General features: G+C 36.7%; 1 pseudogene and 1 gene segment (V, D, J or C); both read left to right on the forward strand.

Annotated features, from left to right (window-relative positions):
* The first annotated feature begins 12091 nt into the window (after nucleotides 1-12091).
* Nucleotides 12092-26564, forward strand: part of LOC101705873 (T cell receptor delta constant-like) — a 670370-nt gene continuing 655897 nt past the window's right edge. Inside the window, 2 exon segments of the C gene segment in view lie at nucleotides 12092-12411; nucleotides 12629-12727. Of these exon segments, the coding sequence occupies nucleotides 12315-12411; nucleotides 12629-12727 (196 nt within the window).
* On the forward strand, nucleotides 23870-25806 carry LOC101703810 (GTP-binding protein 4 pseudogene; annotated as a pseudogene).

Raw genomic sequence — 26564 nt, forward strand, 5'->3', positions numbered from 1 at the left:
GTGGCTTTGCTGCCTGCTGTGCAAGCACAAGGACCCAAGTTCAATCCCCAGTACCAAAAAAAAAAAAAAGAAAGGTGTTAGTCTGGATATGGAGGACAAGGAGAAGTAAAAAGGATCAAGATATGATATGTATATGTACAAACACCCCACAATAAATATATTTATTATGTATCACAAACACAAACAAGTACAAAATTGAAGAAATGAATACAATAAAATGCACTGATTAAAATGAAGTCACAGGCAATTGTTCACAGGAGATTGTAATCTCCTTATTCAGCCACAAAGAGGCAGTGCTGCTTCAGATTAGATTGAAGTCTCACATGAATATTCAAGTAGCCAGAGATTATCTCTTTAAAATGTAGAAAATTATTCTCTCCTACTATGCTTCAATTTGTCTCTATATCATATGTTAATTCATGTATGTATCTATCCATCTACTTAAATAATGTCTTGGCTCAAAGGATTGAAAAATAAGACTTTGGAAAGGAACGCTTCTCTGAAGATACAGGATATTCCTCAAGGTCAGGGCCACATTAACTTTTCTGATGTAAGTACAAAATGACCTCACTCATGTACTGCTGAATCTGCAACTGTGCTGATTTAACTGAGCTAGGATTTTCTTCTGCATTCTTTTTACTGTGAAATCCTTTCATGGCTTAAAGCATACTTCAAGCATGTTTTCTATCAAGACTCTAGTGACATGGTCCAGACACAGAGTTCATCTCTTTTCCTTGGTCATCTTTTCTAGGCACTCAGCTCTCCAATAGATTACATCTTGCTGTCTATGAATACTGGGCCTAGGTTGTGGATTGGGACTCATCTTTCATGAGTGAGATCCAGATACTGCCCACATGGCACCATTTGGTGGATACTCAGTACATATGCATCAGTCCCTCCTTATCTCAGGTTCACTCACTAGGTATTGAGGTTATTGCAGCTAGTTGTGGTCTGAAAATATTAAATTGAAAATTCAGAAATAATTCTCAAGTTTTAAATTACATATTGTTCTCAGTGGCATGGTAAAATCTCTTGCCATTCTCCTCTACTTGTCCTGGGAAGTGAATTGTCACTTTGTATAGGGTAGGCATACTATGTACTATGTGGTCATTGGTTACTTTGTAGCCGTCTCATTATCAGAATGAACTTTCACAGTGTTTCCGTTTAAATAATCCTTATTTTATTTCATAAAGGCCCCGACGTGCAAAAGTAGAGGTGCTGGCAATGTGGATATTGTAAAGAGAAGTAATGAATTGCTTCCTTTAGATGAAAAAATGAAAAAAAAGAGAAAATTATCGTATAAGTATAGGGAAAAACATAGTATAATATAGGGGTTTGTTACATCTGGTAGGTCTGGGCTGTAGGGGTCCCCAGATTCACCCAAGCTAGACTTGTCTATCTGTCTGTCTGTCTGTTTCTCTGATGTAGACAAAGGAAGAGGAGTCAGAGAAGACCAGTGCAAAGTGAAAGTAATTTTATTGTGGGTATTGCAAGAAGAAGCTGTACAAAGCCATTCTGGGGAAGGAGTAGGGGCAGTCAGAGCTGAGACACCACTGTGTCTGCAGTGGCCATCCTGTTTTATTGAGTAGGGGTCTCATCTCCACCCTCGTGAGGGTCGATACTTGACTGATTGGATACTGGGCTTGTTGCTAGGGGTTTGGTCTTGTGGGCTAATAGGGGAATCTGGGTAGGCATGGCAACTTGGACTAGGAAGGACAATGTTGCCTACACAGAGGCAGGCGTCAACAACACAAACCATCAGCTTCAAGCCAGAAAGTTGCTTGAAAACTGCTGATCATAGCCACACAGAGGCAGCATTTTCTACCCTCTAAAAAGGGCCTGGGCCTGTCCTACAGCTTCATTCTATTTGTGGCTTCAGACATTTACTTGAGGTCTCAGAAAGCGACAACCACAGATAAGGGAAGATATGCTATATCAAATGCATGTCCAGATGAAAAAGAAAACACATAAAAACCTTAAGCAATTAAAAAACTTCCTATTTAATATTGCTATAGAATGGGATTGAATAGACTGAGGAACATGTACCATTTTCTCCTCTTGAATTATGATGGTATTTTCCATTGATTGGAGTTGAGATGATGTAATATACATACAACAAAATCCATTCTGCACTTCAGAAAAACAGCCTTCATTATGTTCTTTTAACTTTTATAATTTATAACTGAAACTATACCTTTTGGGGTTGCTTTAGAATTTATCAATTTTTGCCACTATGCCCTAATGGTGTGAACCTCCAAAGCAAAATTAATTCTTTATATTTTCATTTTTTATCCATGAGAATAAAGAAAATATTCAATGTCTATTCAAACTCTGGATGAGAGTTACCAAAAATTCTGTATTTCCGAACAGCCAAATCCTCATGTCTTCTGAAGTTGACAAATGTTCCCTTTCTCTCTTATTAGAAGGTTAGAGCTTCCCCAGAACAAATTCTTCCAGGATATTCTAATTTTTTTCATCAGACATATTCTTTGAGATATTTAAGTTACTTGATATGTAGTTTATAAAAACTACAAAGAAATTGGCTTTAACTTAATTACCTTCTATCATTTCTTAAAGTCATATGAAATATGAGTACACCTAAAAGATTCTAATAAAACTGAAATTCCCTGAGGGCAGAGAAGATAAAAAGAATATATATTCCATGACCTTAGATTATAATGGGATATTATGTCAATTGTGTGTTGTCAATAAACTTTAAGATTTATAATAAAAGTGAAATGCCCTTATTCATGCTAATCTTTTGGCTTCACGGGATTCCTTCTCTTTCATTATTATAAAATAAGGGGATTTCCACTGACATAACTGTTACAACATATGAGTTTTAATATTCTAGAAATTGGAAAGAAAGTGTAGAAAGAGATTAGTAGTGAAAAGTTTTAAATTGATACTTATCCATATATCCAGAGTGGACTTTTTATTTTGAAAGACTAAATTTGGCCAAAATTGGAAAGTGCTTCCTTTGACAGAAATAGCTTTAAGTGAATACACCTGTGAAAGGGTGGCGCCTGTTGAAAGAACTAAAGTGAGTGTGAGTTTAATCAGAGCTCTAGCAGTCTGGGGAGACCAGAAGACCATGTGAGTCTGTACTGAGCCCTGGCTTCCGGAGGAATGGACAAGATCCTGGGAGCATCGATTCTAATTCTAGGTCTTCACCTAGCATGTGAGTTACAGAGGAGAAACTCCAGGAAATGGCATTAAGTTGAGGGAATAAAGCATGCAAGTAGAATCTTTAAAAGGGACATCCAATTTTAGGGCCTAATGACTTTTTTTTATCTTTCTAAGCAGGGGTGAGCAGCCAACAGAAGGGGAAAAGTGACCAGCAACAGGTGAAACAAAATCCTCAGTCTCTGACAGTCCAGGAAAGAGAGATTTCAATTCTGAACTGCACATATGAGAACAGTGCATTTGACTACTTCCCATGGTACCGGCAACTCCCTGGTAAAGGTCTTGAATTATTGATAGGTATAAGTTCAGTTATGAATGAAAAGGAAGATGGAAGATTCAAAGTCTTCTTCAGTAAAAGTTCCAGAGAGCTCTCCTTGCATATCAGAACTTCTCAGGCTGGAGATTCAGCCACCTACTTCTGTGCAGCAGGCACACAGTACTCTCAAGGCACCTGCAGCCTGTACCCAAACCCACCCTTGCTGCTCCAGCAAAACTTGCCCAAGACTTAGGCTGGCAGTGATATGAACTAGTTTTCATTTACACAAATAATTAATAAAGTAAATGTAAAACTCACTAGTGTGGCAGTATGGTAAGGTGGTTATTGAAGTAAATAAAATCAACTTAGCTTCATGTATGATCAGACTATAACAATTAAATGCTTTGAGATTTTCATGAATACCCAAATATTTGTGTGGCAACTGGGACTTTTACACATATCTAGTACAGTGCAAATTTTCATACCCCAGTGCAAAAATCTCTTAGCAGTTTCTTGTAAAATGATCTTACCTGATGAACAAAAATTCCACTCCTAGATGTTTATTAAAAATGAAAACATCTATTTATACAAGGACTTTTGCTTTAAGCAATCTTATCCATAATAGCCCCACATTACCAGACTGGAAACAATCCAAATATTCATCGCCTGGTGAATAAAACACAAACTGTGGTATATTCCCATAATGCTACACTAAAAAGCAATAAAATTAGTTAAATTGATGATATAAGTAACACATGATAGATCTAAAAGACTTTATGCTCCACTGGGTGAATGGATAGATATACTGTGCTGTCCCCATGCCATGGATGATTATTAAGTAACGCAAAGGAACAGTGTGTGGCACAAACAACAAATTTGATGAAGTTTAAGAGCAGTATGCTGAGTGAAACAAGTCACCATCAAAGATGATATAATGCACAATTTAACTTAAGTTATATTCTTCAATTGGCAATATTATAGGGATGTTTAAAAGGTCAGTGGTTCCGAGGGTTTATGGGTGGGGAAGGTGTGTGCAGGGAGGCTTTTGTGGGTGAAGGAACATTTCCATGTCATTTACAGTGGTGGTTACACTTACCCACTATGTGACAAATTTTCATGGAATTATACACACACCCTCAGGAGCATACCCAAAATTTGATGATTCAGAGTACTGTTGGTATAATAATGTATAATAATATATAAACATGAAGTTATTAATTTTGGCAATGGTACATAAGTATGATAATGTAACCTGTTAGCGATGGAGAAAACTAGATATGCCAGAGATACCTACACTATTTTTTAATTTCTGTGATTCTAAAATTATTTAAAAATAAAAAATAATCATAGGAAACAATCAGATTCTTAAGCATCACTAGGTCAAAGTTAAATTGGGCAATAAATTCAGCAGATTCTTATAAAACCAAACATAAATCTACAATGACTCAACATCTCTACTTCTACTCATTTACCCAAAAGAGCTGAAAACATAAGTTCACGAAAAGATCTGTATGAGAATACTCTTAGCACCTTCATTTATAATAGCAATAAAGTAGAGAAAATGTCCACAGACAGTAAATCAATTATGCTATAAAATTCAATAGAATATTAATCAGCTACAAAATGAACCGAACCACTAATACTGACAACAAAGGAAACAAATCTCCTGTATATTATATGTAACACAGTAGCCAGACCTAAAATGATCCAAACTGATTCCATTTATATGAAATTCTAAAATAAGCAAGCCAATCCACCGTGAAACAAAGCACAACCATGATTACATTGTGGGTTGGAAGTTTTATGGGTGGGGCACAAGGGATTTTATTGGAGTGAAGGGAGGAAATTTTCTGTTTCTTGATTTGGGTGTAGCTTATAGGGATTTTTGCCATTTTCAAATTTCCTTTAAATACACTCTTGTTACCATTTATTTTCATGGATAATTTGTACTAAAAAAATAAAATGCAGAAATAAATCAAATAGGAAACAAAACTAAAGCAATAAAATGATTAATGCTATAATGAACAATTTTGAAAAAATAAAATATATGTACTTTATAATGTTGATAATGAAAAAAATAGACAATAGTTAAACAATGTGTTAAGCTAAATGACTATCACTAAAGCTTTCCATATTGGAATTATCTTACACAGTATAATCATTTTCTAAGGCTTCCACAGCAAAGTACCACAGACTGGGTGGCTAATAATATCAGAAATTTACTGCATCTTAGTCCTGGAGGCCACTCATTGAAATTAAGCTGTTGGTAGGTCCGTGTCCACTCTAAATGCTCTAAGGAGGATCTCTTCTGAACTCTCTCCTATCTCTGGTAGCCTTATGCTTGTAGATGGTCACATCCTCTCTGTGTCACCTTCGAGTGTCACCCTTCTGTGTGTGTCCCTGCCTCTTCACATTACATTCTTTTTACAAGCCCAGCCTTATTGGAGTAGGAACTGAGCCTACTCCAACAAACCTTTAACTATTTGCACCTTTGACAACTATATTTCCAAATAAGATCGTGGTCAAATGTTCTAGAAATTCAACATATGAATTTGTGGGACAAAATTTAACAGAATAGCTCATGAGTAAAGGGAATCTGCAGATCAGATTAACATAAAGCTCTAGAGATTTAGAGTTTATCCTGAATCATCCTGGTGGATCAAAGTATTAGACCAATACAGTAAATCAGAACAAAGCTGTGGTAAGATGTGGAAATGAAGAAAGCCTCTAAAAGCTAGTAGGACAAGAAAGCTGATTATTCCCCACAGACACCAAAAGGAAGTAGACTGACTGATTGTACACTAGTGAAACTGATGTTTGGACTTGTGATCTCCAGAATTCTAAGAGAATCATTTGTTGGTTTGTGATACCATTTGTGTAATTTATTTCAGCAAAATAAGAAACTAATAAAAACAGTAATATGAAACACTGAAAAGTAACTATATCCAAAATAGCAATTAAAATATTAAGGTAAAATTATGTGCAATTTTCAATAAATTTTAGAGATGGTAAGAAAGGAAAGATTTTAAAAAAATATTGTCTAAAACAACCCAATATAAAATAGAAAAACTAAATAGACTTATAATCATTAAGTTTACTTGCTAATTTTAAGTAAAAATACCTAAAGACTTTGTGATAAAATAGTTTTTTAAACTACTATGTGTTCCCTGTTGCAAAATTTAGATCAGGACACCTTATAAGTTAAAGAAAATAGTAAAGAAAATATTAGGAATTGAGATTAGAGAAGAAAATGCTATAAATTAAAAAGAAAAAATATCCAAAATAAAAACAGATATGAATCGAAAGCCATTTCAAAGAGGTAAGAAAACTGATCACTGAACATGTAAAACATCAAGTTTAACATTTATCATAGAAAATTAAGGTAAAAGAAATTGCTATTATTTTTATCAGCTAGAATAAAATTCTGATAACATTACATATTGACAGTAATATAGGGATATGAGGTTGCCATGCTTTCCAAAATGGCTAAAAATAAGCACACAGTGAACAATTTATATAACCACTTAGGAAAAGTTTACCTGAAATGGTTAAAAAGATAAAACTAAAATTTCAGCCATGTAAATTCCTGATATGTACATTTAAAAATTCCAAGCTAGATGAGGTGGTGCCCACCTGTAATATTAGCACTCGGGAGGCTGAAGCAGGAGGATTGCTGTGAATTCAAGGCCAGCCTGGGCTATATAGTGAGTTCAAGGCCAGCCTGAAACTCACCAGATCCTGTTTGAAAAACAAAGAAAAATATTCATGTATGTGAACAGGGAGGCGTTTTCAAATATACAGCATTATTTAAAAATAATCAGCAGTGGATAGAAAAAATGTAGTTTATTCATACAATAAAATCTCTTGTGTAAGAAACTGAAAATGTAAATAGGAACCAAAAGGTATAATAGACAATGCAAAATAATTTTTAAAAATCATTCAACAGGAGGGGGGAACTAGAGGGGGGAGGGGTAAAGGAAGGAAGGGAAAAGAAAAAAGAAAAAATGTGAAAAGAAGGAAAAAACGGAAACAGGGCTTTTGTAAATAAGGAAGGGGAAGCAAAGTTGAAGAGGAATAGGAAAAAAATTAATTAAGATACATCATGTAAAGGTACAAATTCCCTGTGATGAATGTAATCATTATGTAAATCTAAACTGTACCAATAAAATTTTTTAAAAATTAAAAATAAAAAAGTGTAGCTTTTTCAAGCAAATAAGTTATTCTACATGTACTGTATTTTCTTTAAAAATGTAATATTCAATATAAAAAGAGAATCTTGGAATGATACATATCGCATCCCAAAATATACATAAAATATATTGTTTTATGGTCCATATCTATTAGGACAAAGTCTGAAAAGATCAGTATGGAATCTTCCCAGTAGCAATTATTCCTTTGGAAAGAGGAGAAGAACAGGGGTGACTACTTTAGCTGTGTCTGCAATGCTTGAGAAAAGGAGAAGTGGAGGGAGAGGAGCCTGAAAAAAAACATTGCAAAATCAAACTCCTATTACTGCATCCTGGGTGCAAAGATGTCTGCTATATAATTTCTCTGTTTTTTATGTGATAAGTATGTAATATACTTAAAAATTACTGTTTAAATGAGTAGAAGCCACAACAGTTTTGTGACCTCCCCCAGTCCCCAGAATGGAATCCTTATTACAGGACTTCCCACCTTGAAAGGCATAATTCCTGTATACCACATCAATGTTGACAAAGATTCCAGGAGAAAAAAATTTTAATTTGTTTATGAATTCAAAAATTTCATTTGCATTTGGTAGAGTACTCAGGACTCTGAGGTAGGAGAATCACTTAAGCCCATGAGTTCCAGGCCAGACCAGATAAAATAGTAAGCCCAGTCACAAAAACAAACAAAACAACAAAAAGGAACAGGCATTCACACACACACACACACACACACACACACACACACACACACCCCACACCAAAGTAGCAGCCATTCAGCATGAAATACATCTAAAAATCTCTTTCTTAGTATAAAATGCATGAAAAGAGACACAAAAAGAGAAAGCAAAAAAAGAAAATCAAATCAATTTGCTCTTAGCATTAGGAGATGTGCCATCAGAGGTCAGTATATGAACTTTCTCTGAAATTTAAAGCGCTTTACTTCCTTTTCAAGTAGTTTAAAAGTTAGATCAGAAATATGGAATAGTATTTATAGAGTACTTTTCATTGTAGTGAAGATTACAAGAGTAAAATAGAATACAATGCTCAGGTTGGATGTTACCAGCAGAACACAAGCCATTACCAAGAACTTAGAAGGCAGAATTGGGAAGACCTGGGGCTGCAGTAGTGATTCTGTTGCCTCACATGGAATGTGAGTTTGGAAACTATTCAAAAGAACCAGGAACACTTTGAAAGCAAAGCGATATTGTCATAGAATAATTCAGTTATTACCATTTGCGTTACTTTATGGGCCATGAAATAAAAATAAATTTTGGGAATTTGGGAGTTTAACATAAACTCCTTCACCAGATGAATTTTCAGCAAGGGAAAGGAAGGAATATTCATTCAATATCCAAAGGAGGAAATATTTTTGTTTTGTACTATGTTTATACTACCAAGAGTTTAAGATATGTTCATGGATGAAACAACATTTAGGGAGAGATTTTGTCTTCCTGAAAACTATAACAAGAATCATAGAATTGCTCCAAACAATGCATACACACTCATTACAGCAACATGATTGACTATTGGGATTTAGAGGGGCGGGACTCCCTTCCCAGGACTACTAGAAAACTGAAGCACAAAGTCACATTATCAACAAAATGACTTTGCTGCTTGCATTGCTACTCCAATGCACAACTGGAGAGATGTCAGAATGTGGAAGCTTGTTCTGATCTCATTTGTCTGAGAAGATGCTTTGCCTTGGCTGAGTTTCTAATTGCCAGAATTTTCAGTGCATGGGGAAGAAGAGTGGTGAGGACTTGTGGTTTGTCTCCATACCAAAGCCAAAGATTAGTCACCATATTTAATTTTAGGATCAGAATGGAGGCAAGAGAGAAATAAAAATTTAAATGAGCATTTGCAATCACAGGAAGAATTTGTAATATTTGGCTTCAGATAAACCCCTCAGATCTAATCATAAATTAATTTACTAAACTTGAAAATTTTCAATAGTAAATCTCATTTGAATACTCATAAAATATTAAGATTAATACTTTATTAGATATCATCATTTCTCAAATCACAAGTACGGACAAAAACAATATTTAGGATCAGACAGAATCCATGACCTCAGCAAAAAAGTATAATTGGACTTGACCCACATAACCAGATTTCAGAGGTACCTGCTCCCTGCTGCTGAGACACCCTTGGACATCACAGAACCGCCATATCAATGGGAGGGAAACCCTGCCACTGTGCTGCTCCCTAGGCTTCTGGGGGCATCCATGGTCTCCACACACATAGTGGGAATCATCCTCTGAATTACAGCCAGAGTAACTCCATCTTATATTGCCCACCTGCCCTCAGTGCCAGGTGGAGATTGTGTTCCAAACTGCAGTACAATGAGGCCATTCATCATTACAGCTGAACAGTGCTTATGGAGATGTGCTGAGTCACTATCAACAATGTTGACTTTTTACTGATGAAACAGCATTTTGGGAGCAGTTTTGTCTTCCTGAAAACTATGACAGGAACCACAGAATTGCTCCAAACAGTGGAAGGAGACTCATGGTAGCAATACACCTGAATACTGGAATTTAGAGGACCATAAGTCTCTCTACTCATCTAATAAAATTAATAAAATTAAGCATAGTCACATTATAAATAATATGACTTTGCTGCTGCCATTGACACTGTCATACACAGCTGGAGAAATGTCTGAACGTGGAAGCCTGTTTTGATCTCAACTTTCTGAGCAGTTGCTCAGGCATTGTGAAGTTTTCTCTTGCCACGTTTGGAGGTGAGTGGGGAAGAAAAAAGAGGTGCATTTCTGGTTTATCTCTGTTGGGGAAACCACAGATTGGTCAGTGTGTTTCACATTAGGATGAGATTGGAGGCAGTCAAAACTAGAGACATTTATAGCTAAATGGATGCATATTGAGGCCATACTCTTAAGTGAAATAAATAGGACACACATGTGTAAATACCGAATAGTTTCTCTAGTGTGAGAAATTGAAAGTGTAAATAAGGATGAAAATGATTAAAATGAATAATTGATAATTTGAAATAAGAAAAGGTCCAAGGGTTTGGGGATGGTGGAAGGGAAAGGGGAAAGGGAAGAAGGGAAAGAAAAAAATTATGAGAAAAAAATGGAATCAAACTCTGTGTAGATAGGAAAGGGTGGAGGGAGTGAAGGGTGCACAGGTAATGGGAGTAAAAATAAAAACTAAGATGCATCATGTTCTGGTACAAACACCCAATAATAAATGTAAATGTATTTTATACCTAAAATGTACCAATAATATATATATTTTAAAAATAATAAAACAAACAAACAAAAAAACCCTTGAGTGTTTGTGAACACAGCACAAATTCATGTTTGACTTCAGATATGCCAATCAAATCTTATAACAGATTAACTTACTAAACTTGGAAATTTTTAGTGATTTATCTCTTATGAAAGTTTTCTTAAATATTAAGGTTTGCCCTTTACTAGTTAGTATCATTTGTTGCTTAAATCATTAGGAAGGACAAAACAATGTTTAGGAAGGAACACATTTCTTAACCTAGGTACCACAGAGACTTTAAATTTACCATCACAAAAAAATCACATTTCACAGGCAGCTGCTACCTGCTGATGAGGGATCCTGCATGTGATGTGTCAGAAGCACAGGGCAGCCTTTTGAACAGGAGGAAAACTCTGTCACCCTGTGGCTCCTCAGGACACTCTGGGCATCTGTGACCTCCATGTGCTTAGGTGTAAATAATTCCAAGCCAGCACACAGGGGTGAAATAGGACAGCAAGGAGATCTCAAATACTTGGAAGCTCTTCCCAATACCACTCACTGATGTTATTTAAAATTGTACCAAGAATCAGAACTTTGGCAGAGACTTTGTATGTTTTTTCTAGGTGTCTATATTTCTCTTGGTTACATATTAATTCATAAAGTGAAGCAATTGTCATGTAAAATTAATAGCTACATTCTGTACAATCACATAGCAGCACACAAAATCTCAGCCACCAGTTTCTGTGGTGATCATATCCCCTTAAGTGCTTTCAGCATTCAAATAAATAAAAATACAGAATTTAACAAGTGAATCTCAAAATTTAGGACCAATGCCATAGAGTAATTCTTTATGTGAAGGCAAAAGGATTGAATATTCTCATTCTCTCTAAATCTAGTAAGTAAAACTCAATGTCACGTTTTGGAAGGGTAACTTTTACCCTTGTTAAATTTTCACAAAAACATAATACCTTTGGAAAGACATGAGAATTGACTTTTATCATTTGATTTAGAACAGTTTTATGAATTATGAATTATAAATATGTCTTAGAACTAAGAAGGTAGAAATGCAGTAATTGTATTGCATGTTTACCTTTAACAGAGAAAGTCAAAATATTATGTGGAAAAGAGTAAATACTTGTTAAATAGTGACCAAGAAGTAGATCGGAGGGCAAGTCAGTGTGTCATAATCAATTTTACTGAAATATTCTACGGATTAACATTAATGTGTCTCAAATAACTCAATGTGCAGCTCCCCAGAGCTCCAAAGCTTAATACCAACTGCCATCCTCAGGCTTCCTTGTTAGGCCAACGATCTGTGGTAGACAAGTAAACAGAGGAACAGTTTTGCATGAGCCACACTTTTTCTCATCTGTACATAGGCTTTGTGGTCTATGCACTCAAGGAAGCTCATTTCCTGTTTAGGGTGGCAGCATAAAAACCCAGCATGTCCTTATCTACATGGCCAGGCATTCAGAGAAGAACACACTGCAGAGAAATACAGACCACATGCTGCTCCCCAGCCTTCTGTGGGTGTCGGTGACCTTCATCTACTCTGGTATGGGTGGTCCAAACACAGCCAAGAATGTAAAGGATAAAAGGACAGCACACTGGACTATGCTGCTTTACCTGGGCCACAGGAAAGAGGGATGGGAGAAAAGAAACCAACTCTGAATTTAGTATGGTTTAACTTAAGATCCTAAATTAGCCTAATTCTTATGATATTTTATTCACTACATGAGAGGATCAGCCCTCTTTTCTGATTGTTTCTACAGGATCCAGTGTGGCCCAGAAAGTGACTCAAGTTCAGTCAGCCATATCAAGGCCAGAGAGGGAAGCAGTCACCATGGATTGTTCCTATGAGACAACTTTCAGTGCGTACTATATTTTTTGGTATAAGCAACTTCCCAAGGGAGACATGATTTTCCTTATTCGTCAGCATTCTTCTGATCTGAGTGCAAAGAGTGGTCGCTGTTCTCTCAACTTCCAGAAAGTAGCTAAGGCCATCAGCCTCACCATCTCAGACTTAGAGATGGGAGATACAGCGAAGTACTTCTGTGCTTTTAGGGAACACAGTGTTTGAAATGTTAGTAAGAGCTGAACAAAAACTGAGGAGCTTCATAAGAGATGGGCCCTGCTCCAGGAGCCCAGCTGAGATTCACACCTGCAGATCCTACATGAGAAGAGAGCACTGCAGTTGCCTCATCTGTGGTCTGGATCAGAAGATTAAATTCCAAGTAAGACCTGCTTCTGTCTCATTTGGAAACTGGTGCAATGTCTTCTCTTTTTTTTTTCTCCATGTTGAGGTGAATAGCCCATCTGTTATTTTTTATTTTATGAAAAATAAAACAGAATTTCATTAATTTATTTATATTCAAACACAAATAAGAGAATAACAGTAATTAGTACAGTGTATCAGTGTTTCTTCTTGAATTTTTGATCCTAAAGTAGATCATACAAAATGTGTATGAAAGTCCTCTGATTTAAAATTGCCCCGTAATAATTAATGTGTCACTTTCACTTGAAGGTGCTCACAGCCCAGTTCTAAGTATAGTTATTTCGAATAGATGTGAATGTCTTCTGCTTAGCCATTTTCACTTAGGCTTGGTGTTGGTTAGGTACAATCAAAGAAGGAGAACCACCAAGGCTGATGTAGAATAAGAGAACAATTATAAGGATTAGACCTCAGGAACGTGTTGGAGCTTGTGGAGGAGTCTCTGCAAAGCCATTGTCTTTCCATCTGATATTGAGCCTGTATTGGTGGAAATTCCACTAGACAAAGATCTGGCAAGGGAAGCTGGGTGAGGACAAGCATGTGGATGAACTGTGACTTGTGAAGACATAGTGGGACCCATGAGAACAAATGGAACCTATAAGAACAAACTAAAACATGTCTGTCCTACAACTCCGTCTATATTAGTTGGTAGATGACCTTCAAAAGAAGCAATGTCATTTGCCAACATGCTACATACACACTTGGCCCAAGCCAAAGAAAAGCTGAATTGGACAGGGATTTAATTTAGTGGTTTCGCCGCCTGCCTCACAAGCGCAAGGTCCCGAGTTCAATCCCTGGTACCAAAAAAAGAAAAAAAAGAGAGAGAGAGAGATGCTGAATTAGGAGATGTGGTGGGAGGAGGAGCTGTGTCAGCAGGAATATTAGCTGGCAGGTGAGCCAAAATATGTGGGCAGTGTCCCAGGGCCTGGAAATCTGAGTGTGCAAAGCATATAAAAAGTGGCTTCTCTGTCACACTGACTTCCCAATTCTTGTACCTTTTCTTTTGTGGCAGAACAACACAGGAAATCAAATTCTGGGAAATATATTCTCAGAGTTGAGACAGTACAAAGCTACCCCAGTGCCCCCTTCCCAAACTTGACATATCCACCTCCTTTAACAACACTTAAAAGTTAAAAAGAAACAATAGAACAATCATACTTCCTACTAATGTGACACAACTATTTCCCACTCTATCAAAAAGATGAAAACCCAGTCCCCCAAAGAGCATGCAGTTTTTTTAAGGCATCCAGGGGTGGTGGTCATCCCTTTTCTAGGTGAGGTACACTCTCTCATTGATATCCTGTAGTTTAAGTAGAGTACTAAGATACAATGAAATACAAGATTCTCTCTCCTTAGCACATCTTATGCTATGACATGCAGATAAAAGCGAGAATAAACCATTGTTACTATATACATAAACTTATTCATATTAAAATGAAATGCAAATTCCATGACTATTAGTGTTCTTGTTTGCACAAATGGTCTCCAAAATTGTAGCTGGTTTTTGTAAATAACTGTTCCATCATCTCTTTGCTCATAACAAACACCCAACTAATTGATGTATCTGACATTTTATAAAACAAGTTCCTCAGTCAGGAACAATGCTGTATAGAATAACATGAGTCTGAATAAGTAACTCTGTCAGCCCTCCACACTTTTTTCCAGGAAAGTTACAAGGAGGCTACTGAAAGTTAAGTTCATATTTGAGTATTGTAAGTGAAGAAAAACAACAATAAAATTTTTGCAACATCCAGAGAAAATTCATGCACTGTGTTCTGAGAAACAACATTAAGGATTATGCCTGACTTCTCATGAGGAGCAATAGGGATCCACAAGGAAAAAAGCATTTGTAAAGTGTGTGACAAAAAATAAACTCTTAAATTATCTTTCTATGAACATGAAATATATGTTAAATTGGACTTATGAAAAACTCTCACATAAGCCATGAACATTGATGCATGCCTATAGTTTCAGCTACTCTCAAATTTTCAGCACTTGGAAATTGAGGCTGAAGAATTGCAACTTCAAAGTCAGCATAGGAAATTTATCCAGACTCTTTCTCATAAAAAAGGAAAGACACACATACATATTCTCCTCTCTCTCTCTCTCTCTCTCTCTCTCTCTCTCTCTCTCTCTCTCTCTCTCCCTCCATCCCTCCCTCCCTCTCTCTGACATGGCAAACCCATTCAGAGACTGGAAAACTATATTTGTAATATGTGTTTCTTTTCTTCATTATTATCATTTTAAGCTATGTAGCTTCACTGTATTATTCAAGATGTCCTAAAGTTCCTGAGGTCAAGGAATCCTCCTGCCTCAGTTTCCCAAGTAGCTGGGGGTACAGCCATGCATAAAGACATATGACTGTGCAGAGCATTATTTCTGAAAAAAGACTCAAATGCAGAATATAGCAAACATTCACAAAATCAATAAGAAACCATCAGTCAAAATGATGAAAACTTAGCTGCTCCTGATATATGAGAATAGCAAATGAGCATAGAAAAAAAGACTTAATATTGTTACACCTTAGGGAAATGAAATTAGAAACACCATGTACATGTTCCATCTGTATTTTTTTTAGCACCATGAGTGAGATAATGCACTCAAGAAGAAATGATCACAAAAGGATAGGAAAAATTAATGGTCACCTCCAGGAAAATGGATAACTAAGTTTTCTAAAAGCTCCCTCTTCTAAAAGTTGTGGAGAGAAGAAAACCCAGGAATGAGCCACAGACCTAAACACTGAAGGAAAACTTTTACCAAGAAAATGAAAGTTGATATTGAGCTTGCTACATATGAGACACAGTGTTACACAGTTTTTCAGAATCATTATTTAATTTAAATATCAAGTTTTTATAATACAGATTTTATTGTTCCTATTTTTAATGCTTGGAAAGTGAGACATAACTTTTTATAATTTTGAAGAGCATCTCTGTCTTTATTGTTGGCCAGGGTGCAACATTTGAGAAGTTTCTAGGGATCAGAGTTTTGTCTATGGAAAAAAAATGGACAGGGAGCAAGTGATTGACATCCCAGGGATGGTGACACTACTGGGTTAAGCTGGATCCCAAAAGGAAGAGAAAAAGATGCCAAACCTAAGTACAAATTGCCTATTGATCAACAGATTAAAATCAACTAAGCAGTTATCAGTGAAAACCACTTCAGTAATATGATACTAATCCCTTAAGTCTGTCCTATAGCAGTGTGCTGGGAAGTATAAGGGGCTGGAGAAGATATCCCTGAAGCACAGCATAATTATATTAGGACCTTTGCTCTCAATTTGCCCTCTCTGCCTGTAATACTTTCCCCCAATATTTGTGTGGTTTGCCTCTGTTCTTTATGTCTTTACATATCAACATCTTATGAAACCTGTGCCTAAATTTATTTTCTTTCCTTGAGAATCAGGCTGCAGCATATTCTGTGTCCAGAATTTCAGCAAGTCTTGGCTGAAATGCTGCCCCCTGCTGTCCTGCTAAAATATTTTTCGACATTCAGGCTGATCTTGCTTCCCTCTAGAGGTCATGAGTTAAATTGTGGCTAAGCCTAAATGTGATAGGAGATGCCATTGCTGAACAAAGGTCAGTGAATTTACCAGAGCAGTAATGGCACAAGACAGGATTCAGGAGTAAGGATTTAGGAGTATGGCTGGTTGTTGATCTATTGCTCTGCCAGATGTGAAGGTAACTGACTTTGAAATGAAAAATAAAAGACATAAGTATTCCTTGGAAATACACAAAGTATTCCTTGGAAATAAAGGTTGGTATTGTTGTACGAGTTGCGGGGGGCGGTAATCTGCTAAGTGAATTTCTGTTTAATTTTCTCCCTTTTGGTCTATTACAGAAATATCTTGAGAAGGAAGAGCAAGACTTACTGGAACATGAAACATGTTCCATGGGAACACGCTAAACTCTTTCCATGTTCTACTGCAATTCCAATCTCCACTATATATTCAGAATGAACTGTTTTCATTAATAGTAAGAAAAATGATAGACCACATGTATCTATGATAATACATGAAATTTGCTGTATAATTGTAATGTACACCTCGGAGAATATTGTGTGCCTTATCTTGTAGATAAACTACACTATAATTTCAGATTGTGTTTCTCAATCCTGTAATATTTTATACATCAAGTGGATTTGACTGAGTGCCTGACACAGGAGTAATTCTCCTAGATCATTTGGATAAGTGTTCTCATTTTTTATTGGAGTTCTTCAAGTTGATACCATTTTTATTGAGGGAGGTTGTACAACAAAGTTCTTGATACTATAAACTGGAGATGGAGTTTTAGACCTATCACTCATTAACTGAATATTGTTGGGTAGATAACTTTATAATTTTTACACTTGGTTTCTTCATTCTTTTATGTTGATATTAATAATATCTACCATAGATAGTGATTATTACATGAAGTAAATGATATGGTAAATGCCAATGCCAAGATCATTGCCAACACAGTGATAAGTTCCTTAAAGAAAAGGAAATTGAATTTGTATACAGTTAAATATCTTGCCCAGTGTCATAACGTAAGCATTACAGTACAGTCTTTCATACCCTACTAGAGAAAGAAAGTCTAATATCAGAAAACTACAAGTTTTGTCTTACTGAATGAAATCTATGTGCTAGTCTGATGTACTAATGGATTTTTCATAATTCATTTAGTAAAATTCCCACAAGAAGAAGAGTTTGAATTACTAAAAACAATTCGAGTAATTTTTTTTTTATTCTAAAAGACATTTTAGGGACAGAAAAATTTAAACTCCAGAAAACAGAAGGAAATAGTATTTGTTCATTCATATCTTAAGAAAAGTATTGAAATTTGTGATACATTTCTGTTCAGTATCTACTAGTTACATGATTAAAACACAATTTACAAAGATGTAAGAATACTATATGGGTCTTATCTAATCTTTTTCACTTCCCAGAAGTCAGTCATTTTCCTCTACTGTGCTTGCTCTGGTCTGAACATTGCTGTCCAGGAAACCAGCACAAATTACCTTCAAGGAGCAATGGAGGAGCCTTGGCCAGGAGGCCTGGTGTAAAGTTCTCCTCACATCTCTCACCTGTGAACAATCCAGTCTCACTGGAGGTGTAGACATCCTCTTTCATCTAGTGTTTATTGGCTAGCTTGAAAATAATCTACATTAATATAATCTCTCTTTTAGAAAGCTATGAAATGATTCTGTTTCATACTTAGAAAACTTTCAATTTCCATTTTAAGAAAAAACATGTTATCTAAGGTTATTTGACCTTAGTCAATAAGTATCCCCTTATGGTCCTCCTTGAGGGGCTCACTGAAGCCCAGGGGTTGGAGATCTGTGTAAGGTAGCAGTCCTTGGCAGCTGGTCCAAGATGATTATCTTGACCTCAAGATCCAGGGGGACAGAAGAGCTACAGCAGGCTGATGGCACTGGATTCCAGAGTGGGCTCCTGTGATCATCTACAATGATGGGCCTTGTGGAAAGCTCAGAAGAGACTGACAGGAAAGAACACATGGTCTCCTCACCATTAGCCTTTTACCCACTTACTAGCTCTGTGACCTTCTGTGACTATTTCTTTACAGTCCCAGTTGATTCAGCTGTGAAATGAAGGCCACAAGCTCTTCTTCATAGAGCAGTAAAGGTTAAGAGAAGTAATGTGTCAGATGGTTGGCCCTAGTGCTGCTAAACTTTGTTAGATTCAAAAGAATAAAACACGATTTGGGAGAAAGTTCATCACAAGTCTGAGACCCACTTTTCAGCTGGCAGAGTTTGGTCTAATGAGAACCCTAGGGAGACAGACATCCATTCTTTGGGAGTTTGGTGGAAGGGTCACAGTTGAGGAGGAAAGCTACCTTCCAGGCTGTGAAAAGTAGAAGGAGGACCATGGATCCTGGTTCTTCTCTCCTGGCTGCCTGTCGTCCTTTCTGCAGAAGGGACTCTGCAACTTACAGGTTTGTGCTCCCACTTTCAGCTTTCCCTGGGCAATGTTTAGAATCATCTAATGAGTGTGGCTAGCAGGCATAAAACTGAGTGGTATCATCCCGGTTTTGGTAACTCTGCTGGTATGAGGTTGGGTGGGATGATGTGCTTCAGACACACATGGTCTCCCTCAACTTCTTTAACTACTATAGCTTTTAGAAGGGTAGTAGACAAGCATCTAGTAAATGAAGCAGTTATTTTGATTAAAACAAATAGCAGAGAATGAGAATCAAAATCATCAAGTATCAACGAGCAGTGAAATACTGTCTCTCCAGGAACTGGAATCCAGAAACTGAACAATAAAAACCTGTAGAGAAAAAAGTAGATCTCCAGGAATCAGGAGATAGCCAACAGAAAAAATAGAAGCTACAGAGAATTTGGATAAATGGACCACAATGCAGAGAAAAGAATGAAGTAGTCTGGAAGCTTACACTGGCTACCAGGAAAGGAATCTGTCTCTGCAGATACAAGATAAGCTCCAAGGGTGAGGAGCTCCAGCGAGAAACAACAGACTGGACCAGCAGAGCTAGCTCATGAAAACCCCACAGCTATTGTAAACTATAGAATCAGCATTGGGTTTTACACCAAAAGTGACTCCTATTATCCTGCAGGCAACAATTGGAGAAGGAATCCAGTGCAGCACCTACCATATTGCCCATGAGTGGGCACCATTTTGGGAAAGGGTTTGTTATTTAAGACTGAGTCTCAGAACAACTAAGAAACAACTTCAGGGTTCCCAGGGTACCTCCCACAGTAAATGGCAAAGAGACAGCCACGGGAGACAGTCGAGAAAAGGGTGTGGGATTTTTTATTTTCCTTTTTTCCCCTCTTTCCTTTTATAATTTTCTCTTTCTTTACTCTTTTTGTTTTCTATTTCTTTTTTCTTCATTTTCTCTTCAGTTTTCTTCAAATTCTATTAAGTTCTTTTTACTGTTTAACAGAATCCTTTACTTCACTTTTCTCTCCTCTTTTTCATCTTACATTGCTTATTTTGGAGAGGGTGTTTTGTTTTGTTTTTTTGAGACAGAGTCTCACTATGTAGCACAGGCTGGCCTCCAACAAATCAATCCTCCTGCCTCAGCCTCCCAAGTACTGGGATTACAGGCACATGCCACCATGCCTGGCACATTGCTTAATTTTTCAAACTTTTCTTCTTTACTTCTCCTATTCCCCACCCCCTCTATCTTTAATAGTGTAACTAGTAAGCTCTATTAATCATTAGATAGTTAATTCTGTGTTTTTACTGTTGAATTCTTTTCTATTGCTAGTAGAGGTATACTTGTCACATTTAGCAATTATTTACTGTATGTCAATATTTGGTTTATCTTAATGTGTATACTATAATTATGTACTTCATTTCTATGGTTAAGGTGATACATCATTGGTTCTTACATCCAGTTTATCTTAGATGCTGCTAATGTTGACGAATTTTTTGGTATTTCCAGGGTGACATCATTGTTGTTATTAACAACCTCATTGTTCTCTGGGTGCCAATATCTAGATTACATTTGTGTTCTTAACAATACTGTGGTCCATTCCTAGAGAACTGTCTGCTGGGCAATTACACTGCATCATCCCCTCCCAGATTATCTGAGATGGTTGGATATTGTGACAGAGGCAAAAGCTTACAGTTAGCCACACCAAGGGTGCATCACTGAAAACCAGATGCTAACTAAAGAGCAGTCTCCACATTAAAAACAGAGTCTTTCTACTATAACCACCCAAAAACCTGAGCAAAACAACAAAACAAACAAAAGAAAAAAATAGAAACATAGAAAACAATAGAAGACAAAGCAAGAAAATGTCTCCCAAAACTCTTCAACTCCCTCAAAGCTAATCCATGAGGCACTGAGGGGAAGAAAATCAAAACTCACACTGCCAAATTATTCAAAAGAATAACAAAGAAGTTTATTAAAAAACCATATCAAAGAGGTCCTAGGTTAGCTAAAAGAAGATGTAATTAAATGCAATGGACTTATTAAGCAGAAGGATCAGTGAATTTAGAGGAGATAATAAAAAGCTATCTGAGCTAAACAAAATAATACAAAGCACCAATGAGTAGTTTAGGGAAAAATAAAAATAGAAACCATGGAAAGGTACTAAATAAAATTCAGAAGAATAGAAATTCTATTGAAACAATGAGAAGCAGAAGTGACCAATGTGAGAACACAGTGTAGGAACTAGAAGATAGGGCTGCTGTCAGAGACCAATTATTTAGAAATAACTTCAATGTAATGAGAGCATAAATAACTGATCCAACAGCTGCTACATGACACAAAGAAGACTAATCTAAGATTAATTGGAATTAGTGAAAAGTCAGAAGACATCACAAATGGGCTAAAACCCTTTTTTACAGACATAATAGCAAGAAACTTTCCAAATATAGGGAAAGAATTAAACATACAGATAAATAAGGCATATACAGCCCCAAGTAGCTGCAAGCAAAAAAAGAACTTCTCCACAATATATCAGTCAAAATCCCAGAAGTCCAATGTAGGGACAGAATCTAAAAAGTAGTTACAGAAAAGCAACAAATTACTTAAAACGGTAAACTCTTTAGAATTGCAGCAGACTTCTCAACACAAACCTTAAAAGCCAGGTGAACCTGAAGTGAAGAGTTTCAAGCCCTAAAGAAAACAATTTCCAACCTAGGCTGCTATATCCTGCAAAGCTATCTTTGAAAATTGACAGAGAGAAAATATATATTTATAATAAACAACACCTAAAAAATTCATGACCACCAAAACAGCACTGTACAAGAATTTCAAGGATATCCTATAAAGAGACAATGAAACCAACAATGCCAAAATATCTGATAGAATGGGTACATCAGGCAGGGTGAGCAGTCAAGCAGAAAGGAAAAAAAAACCAGAAAGAAAGAAAAGCAGCAACTGAAAAGTAATTCAATGACAAGAGTAAGTCAATACTTTTCAGTAATAACTCCCAATATGAATGGTCTGAATTCTCTAATCAAAGGACACATATTGACACAACAGATCAAGAAATAAAACCCAGTGATTAGCTGTATAGAATAAACATATTTAATCCAAAAAGAAATTCACAGACTAAAAATCAAAATCAAAGGATGGAAAACAATATTCCATGCAATGGCAATCTGATAAAAGCAGAAATAGATACCTTATTATGAGATAAATTGAGCTTCAAGCCAAAACTTATCAAAAGAGGCAAAGAAAGTCACTGCATATGGTTACAGAAACAATTCAATAGGAAGAGATAATTATAAACATATACACCAAGCATCAGCCCACTCAACTTCATAAAACAAACACTACTGGACATGAGATAACCATCAGCACAATTACAGTAGGGTATCAGAGAACCCTGCGGCAGATTCCTACAACACAAGGTTAAAAGAAAAACTCAAAGATAGAATTAAAGAGATAGAAAAATGGGCAGACAGGATGACCAAAGCCTGTGCAAGCAAGGCTGAACAAACAAAGGCTCTGAACACCCAAAACTGTTGATACTTACTGGTGATATCATAGTTAGATTGAAGTAAAGGGGCTATGTGGAGGCTATATAGAGTTGCTATGGATACACTGCTAATGCAGGCAAGGCTTGTAAGGGAAGAGACAAAGCATTCTCAAATTAGGAACAGAAGAAGACAAAATATAGGCTGTGGTTAATAATCTTGTCCTTTTAGTAAAGAAAATGTTACTTCTGGGAACAGAATTTGGGTAAGAGTCACTCAGCCAATTGTGGGGTTAACTCTTTACAGCTTGCATTGCTCACAGCCTGGTTTGGGTATAATCAAAGGGGAGTCCCCAAGAGTAAGGGACCTCAATACTCTACTGTCGAAAAAAGACAAATCAAGTAGACAAAATAATCAACAAAGAAATATCAGAGTTGAACCAAACATTCACACAAATGGACTTAATAGATATGTACAAAGTATTCCACCCACAGCAACAGGCTGCATATTCTTCTCAGCAGCACTTGAGACTTTCACCAAAATAACCCATGTGCCAGCCCATAAAGCATTCTTAAGGAAATGCAAAAGAATCAAAATTATCCTATGCATATTATCAGGTCCTACTGCAATGAAATTAGAAGTCAATGGCAAAAGAAACTAGATAAATTTTGAAAACACATGGAAATTACTCTCCTAATAATTAAGGGGTTACAGAATAAGTCAAGGAAGAAATTAGTTCTAGAATCAAATGATAATGCCACTACAACATACTAGAACCTATGGGACACAATGAAAACAGTCCTAGGAAGGAAGTTTATAGCTTTGAATGCCCTCATCAGAAAAACAGACGAGGTCCTAGTAAAACAAGAACAATTCAAATCTAAAGCAAGTACAAGGAAATAAATTATAATGATCAGAGTAGAAGTTAATGAAATAGAGACTAAAAGAATATGAAGAATCAACCAAAGAGGTGGTTCTTCAAAAGAATAAACAAAGTAGACAAATCCTTAGCCAATGTCATGAAAAAGGAAAGAAAAGATTCAAATCAATTCAATTAGTAATGAAAAAGGTAAAATCACAATGAACATCATTAAAATCCAGATTATTAGTAACTACTTTGGGAACCTGTACCGCAATAAATTGGGTAATTCAGACGAAATGGATAGATTCCTAGATACAGATGAATTACCAAAATTGAACCAAGGAGATACAAAAATACTGAATAAACCAATAACTGATAATGAAATTAAAAAAGAAATATAAAAACTACTAAGAGTGAAGTAGGCGCCTGGTAGCGGAAGTCCCGCCTACTGCTGACAGCTGAAGGGCAGTTCAGCGTGCCGCGGCTCCTCGTGCTTCCCTCCGCCGGCATGGCGCACTATAACTTTAAGAAGATCACGGTAGTACCGTCTGCCAAGGACTTTATTGACCTGACATTGTCAAAGACCCAACGAAAGACTCCAACAGTTATTCATAAACACTATCAAATTAATCGCATTAGACATTTTTACATGAGAAAAGTCAAATTTACCCAGCAGAATTACCATGACAGACTCTCACAGATTCTAACAGATTTTCCCAAATTGGATGATATCCATCCATTTTATGCTGATTTGATGAATATTCTCTATGATAAGGATCATTACAAGTTGGCTCTAGGACAAATAAATATTGCCAAAACTTTAGTGGACAATGTTGCTAAAGATTATGTGCAGCTAATGAAATATGGCGATTCTCTCTACCGCTGCAAGCAGCTGAAGTGGGCTGCCCTTGGGCGCATGTGCACTATTATCAAGCGACAGAAGCAGAGTTTGGAGTATTTGGAACAAGTGCGTCAGCATTTGTCCTGCTAGCCAACCACTGATCCAAATACAAGGACTCTGCTTTTGCGTGGGTACCCAAATGTTGGGAAATCCAGCTTCATCAACAAGGTGACAAGAGCAGATGTGGATGTGCAGCCGTATGCATTTACCACCAAATCTCTGTTTGTTGGGCACATGGATTATAGGTATCTACGTTGGCAGGTTGTAGATACTCCAGGGATTTTGGATCATCCTTTAGAGGATCGGAACACCATTGAAATGCAAGCTATCACAGCCCTGGCTCACCTTCGCGCCCCAGTTTTGTATGTCATGGATTTGTCTGAGCAGTGTGGACATGGATTGAAAGAACAATTAGAGCTCTTCCAGAATATCAGACCCCTCTTTATCAACAAACCTCTTATAGTTGTAGCAAACAAATGTGATGTGAAGAGAATAGCTGAACTTGCGGAAGATGATCAGAAAAGATTAATAGACTTGCAGACTGAAGGATTCCCTGTTCTAGAAACCAGCACCCTGACTGAGGAAGGTGTTATTAAAGTTAAAACAGAGGCTTGTGATAGGTTTTTGGCTCATTGAGTAGAAATCAAAATGAAAGGAAATAAAGTGAATGAAGTGCTGAACAGATTGCATTTAGCTGTACCGAACAGGAGAGATGATAAGGAGAGGCCCCCCTTCATCCCAGAAGGCGTACTAGCACGAAAAAACAAGAATGGAAATTGGGGAGCCCAAGAAGAAAAGGGAATGAGATCTTGAGTTGGAAATGGGAGATGATTATATTTTGGATCTTCAAAAATACTGGGATTTAATGAATTCATCCGAAAAATATGATAAGATACCAGAGATCTGGGAAGGGCACAATGTAGCTGATTATATCGATCCTGCTATCATGAAGAAATTGGAAGAGTTAGAAAAAGAAGAAGAATTAAGAACAGGTGCTGGAGAGTATGACAGTGAATCTGAAAGTGAAGATGAAGAAATGGCGGAAATCCGACACCTGGCAAAACAAATTAGAGAAAAAAAGAAATTGAAAATTCTGCAATCCAAGGAAAAGAATACTCAGGGACCTAGGATGCCCCGAACTGCTAAGAAGGTTCAGCGGACAGTTTTGGAGAATGAGATGCGAGGTCTTGGTATTAACATGGATGATAAAGACAATGCCCACTATGCAGTCCAGGCAAGAAGGTCTCGAAGTGTCACTAGGAAAAGAAAGCAGGAAGAATCTCTTCCACCTACCTCGATAGCCCGGAGTCGGAGTTGCTCTCGAACTCCACGTGATGTTTCTGGTCTTCAGGATGTAAAGATGGTGAAGAAAGCCAAGACTATGATGAAGAATGCTCAGAAGATGAATCGCTTGGGGAGGAAAGGGGAGGCAGATAGACATGTGTTGGTATGAAGCCCAGGCACTTACTCTCTGGAAAGAGGAAAGCTGCTAAAAAAGACAGAAGATAGTGTCTTTTTCAGTGACATGGTTTGGCTAGACTGGCTCTTTTGGTATGATTTCATAAAACTAGAATAATGTATTAACTGAAAAAACGACGGAAATAGCTAAAGGGCTTGTTGCTGAAAATGATGATTAACCCTATAGAGGTGTGCATAATATTACAAATATTTTGATTAGATAGTGTTTCTGCATTTTATAGAGTTGATCCAGATTTCAAATTGAAAGATTTATTGGTATGACTATTGGGGTTTTTGATGGAGAAAAATCTTTACTTTGGAAGAGGTAGCTTTGGTTTATCACACATGAATAGCCATTTTTTAAATGAAGAGAACATCTTCACCTTGTGGTATATGCAGAAGGCTACCAGCTCTGACCTGCAGGCTTGGAAGAAAACCTGTTTAAGAGTGTATCAGGACCCTGTACTTAAAATATTCTCAAATTATTTTCTAGTCCTTTTGTACAATATATTATTATAATCTGTCTTTAACTGCTTTATCCAAAATAAACTTCCAGAGAAAAATAGCTTTGATATACTGAAGTTTTTGGTGGCTTTTTTTTTGGCTTCTTGTTTTAATTACAAATCAATATTGATTTGGCCAAGTGATAAAGGAGAACAAGATAGAACATTTATTTTTGAAGCAAAAGTACTTTTTGGAAATAAAATGTCTAAGGTATTGCAGCAGTTAAATGTGATACCTCCTGTTTTAGTAGACCATTGTTGAAAATTACGTGTTCAGCAAAACACAAGAACACCCCAACACTGCCATAAAGACAACCTCCT

The sequence above is a fragment of the Heterocephalus glaber genome, unplaced genomic scaffold (assembly GCF_053883595.1).
Source record: "Heterocephalus glaber isolate CG9 unplaced genomic scaffold, H.glaber_assembly_v1.0 deba00001662, whole genome shotgun sequence".
NCBI lineage: Eukaryota > Metazoa > Chordata > Mammalia > Rodentia > Bathyergidae > Heterocephalus > Heterocephalus glaber.